Source organism: Frankliniella occidentalis, unplaced genomic scaffold, assembly GCF_000697945.3.
Source record: "Frankliniella occidentalis isolate FOCC.00 unplaced genomic scaffold, Focc_3.1 Scaffold54, whole genome shotgun sequence".
NCBI classification, from domain to species: Eukaryota; Metazoa; Arthropoda; class Insecta; order Thysanoptera; family Thripidae; genus Frankliniella; species Frankliniella occidentalis.
The window spans coordinates 561091-565399 of NW_026267184.1; the positions used below are offsets into that span (position 1 = coordinate 561091).

General features: G+C 61.5%; 1 protein-coding gene across 6 annotated transcripts in view; it reads left to right on the forward strand.

Moving 5' to 3' along the window:
• The window catches only part of LOC113205817 (poly [ADP-ribose] polymerase tankyrase-2-like), a 24351-nt gene that overhangs the window by 17458 nt on the left and 2584 nt on the right, over positions 1-4309 (forward strand). For 3 of the 6 annotated variants that reach the window (XM_052267554.1, XM_052267553.1, XM_052267552.1), the window contains exons 3-4: positions 2133-2261; positions 2964-3485. In XM_052267554.1, the coding sequence (XP_052123514.1) occupies positions 2133-2261; positions 2964-3485 (651 nt within the window). The remainder of the gene's footprint in view (positions 1-2132; positions 2262-2963; positions 3486-4309) is intronic. The other 3 variants (XM_052267557.1, XM_052267556.1, XM_052267555.1) reach the window with 1 other exon arrangement.

Here is a 4309-nt window from a genome sequence, read left to right on the forward strand (position 1 = left end):
CCCCCCTCCCCCTCCCCGGATGCATTTAATTAGACCCCGCGAAGGGCAGGGCCGGCGGCGCGCAGGGCGCTCACCTTAACCCCCTGGCCCACCCGGTGACAGAACGCATTATAGAATGCAGGTGTGCAAAGTGCACGCGTGCACTGACTCGCAGAACTGAGTCACGACGTCACGACACGGCCGGGCCTGGGGGTGCAGTGCCAGTGCCGCGAAATACATGACACTTTTTATTTCATTTGGTTTCTAGACAGTCAAAAAGTGTTCTTAAAATAAAAACGTAAAAGTATCGTCCAAAATTCACAGGGAAAGTAAAATCATGGGGGCACACTGTGGCGGGAACGACCAAAAATCTCATGGTAACATTTATGGGATTGCACGGAGTCCAACTCTTACCGTTCCCTTCACGGTTTCTTCATATGATCCACCATCTCTATATAGGATTCATACGATAGATCCCCCAAGGTGTTCTCATGGTGCCCATCTGAATTATTTCGGACTATGATGAGTGGCGTAGTGGGTGGGGCGGGGTGGCGGCACCCACGCGTGCTCCAGGTGCGTGATGGCGCGAGGCGATAGGGGTCCTTCACCGCCGCACCCGCTCGCCCCCCCCCCCACCCTCTTCCCCTCCTTTCACCTCCCGCGTGCATGCCATTAGCATGGGCAGCAGGCGAAGCAGGGCAGCGCCTTGGACTAGATCTCTGCCCTCGCCCGCCGGGGCCAACTCAGCTATTAGCAGACGTATCCCGGACAACGCGCTCCCTCCCCAGCCCCCACGAGATACTCTTCACCCCCGCGAGATACTCCTTACTCCCTCGAAATACCCCCCCCCTCCCCTTACGCACACTGGTGACCGAAATGTCCAACCGGCGCAAACTCGTGTATGCAGTGTTTACCGGTTGGACAATGGGGTCATCAGTGTGCAAGGGTAAGAGGGCCCGAAAGAAAGGCCCTGCTCTCCTTCCAATTATAAATGTAGTGTTATTATAGTACTTTTAGGGTGCCATAACGAAAACCGCTGCAACTTCGAAATATTTCTCCATAATTCCGTTCCCCCGCCGGAGGGTTGGGTTTGGCTGCGCGATAACCCATTCATCAGAGCGGAAGGCCGTCGCAGAGCGGGTCGCAGAGTGCAGCACTCAGCCCCTGGCGCCTGGACGCCGGGCGGCCGGTGGTTGTTTCGGAGCCTTCGGCGTCGGCCGATGGGTCTGATACCATCGGCCATTCCAGAGGTGGTGGTGCTGTTGTGGGCAAACTGATTAATTTTGACTCAAGAAGGCGAGTTCAAATATTGGCGCCCACCAACCGCGACTGTCAGCTGGACAAGCGAACATCGGCGATATGCCAGGCAGAGAAGTGATCGAAACCGCTGTCCAGCTGACGTAAGGGATTCACCCCGTCGGCGCAGGCCGCCCGGCTGGAAGCGCAACGGCCTGGCTGGGGGCAGGGGATGCCAAGCGCGTCAGTCGCCATTAGGAGTTGGAAGTTGGAGGTTCGTGTGTTGTACTATTTCGGGAACCAATACACGTGTTTAGACCATACTCCCGTCGCAGAGCGAGTCGCAGAGTGCAGCACTCAGCCCCTGGCGCCTGGACGCCGGGCGGCAGGTGGTTGTTTCGGAGCCTTCGGCGTCGGCCGATGGGTCTGATACCATCGGCCATTCCAGAGGTGGTGGTGCGGCCAGCAAGGAGGTGTAGCGTGGTGTGGCCTAGTACAGGCAAAGCAAAGTTAATTGTGAATCGATGTTCGATGCGTCTCCCCCGCGCGGGTACACCGACGGGCGACAATGACCCTGCCGATGCAGGAGATAAGGGCCGCGCTGGAGGTCGCGAGGGCCGTGGCCGAGGCCGTGGCGTTGTGCGCGCCCGGCCGCGAGCCTCGCAGACCACGCTATTCTCGCATCCGAGGCCTCCGCGTCGGCCCTCGCCGCGCCTCCTGCTGCTGAAGCTCGCCGGCCGGCGGCGGCGCTACCCCGCTGCCCCCCGTCACGGCACCGGCGAGGAGTATCGCCACCCGGCTGGAGTCCCGCCAAAAAATATTTGTTCGAAACTGCGTCCCGCGTCTCGCGCCTTGCACGGAGGAAGCCTGCTTCCGCGAGGCCTCGGCATAACGCGTGCCTCTCTTCTGTCCTCCAGGAGCCGCTGCGGGTCACCGTGCACTACCGCGACCTGGCGGGCTCCTACGGCGGCCTCAGCAGGGACACCCTGATTTCCTCCTCGGGATCCGCCGACCGCTGGGGAGCGAGTAACCAGCACCCGGGACAGGTGTGTACACTGGCGGGCCCAGGTCGCCGTCGAGGAGTCAGTGCGGTGCGCCGAGTCCAGGAGGGCTGGGCCACAACCACCGCCGCCTTGAGCGCTTATCAATGGCGGCATAGGCAGACCCGCCGTGCACAGGGTGGGTTGCCTACCCCACCGCCTCCAGGTCGCCGTCGAAGAGTCAGTGCCGTGCGCCGAGTCCAAGAGGGTCCCCCCGCTGGGCCACACGGTCGCTGCCTGGAGCGCCTGTCAATGGCGGCATAGGCAGACCCGGCGCGCACGGCTGGCCGTGGGTTGCCTACCCCGCGGCCTCCAGGGGGCCCCCAGGGCCCCCCCCGCAGAATAAAACCACCAGCAGGGGCCGCAGAAACAAACCCCTCGGGGCGTTAAACGGGGGCTCCTCCGCGTCGGCTGTAAAGTAAAGCGGACCGCCAAATTATTTTCGGCGTGTTTTTACTACTTTCTGTCCTTTCTTTTTATTTTTCCTTCTTGCCTAATGGGGGGAAGGGGGAACTTCCGAATGACTTACAGCTGCGGCGGCTTGAGAGGGTTAAAAGGCCTCGCTTCAAGGACCACAGAATTGCCGGGGATGTTCTTGCATGATTATTGCTGAAATTATTTATCATTTTTTACGCGTTCGTGCTATTTTTTTTCTTTTTCCTTTTTGTTAATTTATCATTGTTGTTTTTTTATTTTTTTGATGAGCAGGTGGGGTCGTTGATCTCGGGGCACGGTGCAGCGGTGCGTCCTCGGCGGGTGCGCTTCGACCTGCCCACTACCACCAGCGGCGGCGGCGGGGACGAGGGCGGCGGAGGGGGAGGGGGCCAGCCCACGGGCCAGCCCCACCACGCCGCGGACCACCACCACCACCACCAGCACCGCTCCAACAGCAACAGCGGCGGCTGGTCTCCCTGGGCCGGCAGACAACACCAGTCGACGTCCATGAGACAGCCGGGACAGCCGCAGCCGCCGCCGCAGCAGCAGCAGCAACAGCAGCAGGGACGCTCGCCGTGGAGCAGCAGTAACTCGGGCCCCGGGCCGGCCGCGGCCATGGCGCGGTCCTCCTCGGCCCACCTCCAGCACGGGCTGCACGGCCTGCACGGCCACCAGGGCAGCAGCAGCGCCGCCGTGCTCACGGCCGCCAGGGACGGCGACCACCACACGCTCCTGGAGCTGCTCCGGAGGAACCCGCCCCCCAGCACGCTCAACCACCGCGACACCCAGGGCAGGGTGAGTGAGTGAGGCAATGCCCTCTGCCGCCGCATCATGCCGATAGGACAGGCTTCAATTTTCTTCTTTTTTGTGTGAAATGTCACGTATTTCGTGTAGCTTCCGTTTCATACCATGGCGTTTAGGGGGTTGCATTTTTACATACTTGATTGTACCATTACATTGATGGCCATGTCAAAACTGTAATGCCACAAATCTCAAATCACCGGAACTGGGAACAATATATTTCGACGAAAAAGGGTATAATCGGCTAAAAAGGGGGGGACGGGGTCGCAATGTTGCCCTATCCGTGTATGGCGGTGCGAGCCGCCTAGGGTGCCCCAGGGACCGAACAGGAGCAAGGGGGGCTGGGGTGACCCCGGCGGCGCTGCCCTGGCGGTGGTGCCCTGGCGGTGCCCGCGGGCCCCTCGCGGCGGGGTTGGCCGGCCGCCAGGTCATTGTAGTGGAGCGCGGGCTTGCTCCCGCCGGGATCTGGTCGTGGTTAGTGGCCTGCCCGAGGTGGGGTAGGTTAGGCCCTGCCTCGCCCCTGACGTCACTGAGCCAAATGCAGCGCACCATTCGCAAACGGGCCTGGGCCCGCCTGGGCCTCTTGCAATCGCAGACGCAATATACACACGCGCCCCCGCACCAAACGCCGTGCCGTGTATATCACCGCAACGCCCACCGCCCACCGTTTCTTGAAGCGGAACGAGTGTTTTCGACCAGACTTGAGTTACATCTCGTATCGTGCTGTTCTCCGCGAGCGTAAGCTGCGCGCGCGCGCCTCGTCTCTCGTCACGCGGGGCGTGCCGGCGACTCGTGTTTTGAGTTGCGTCCCCCCCCCC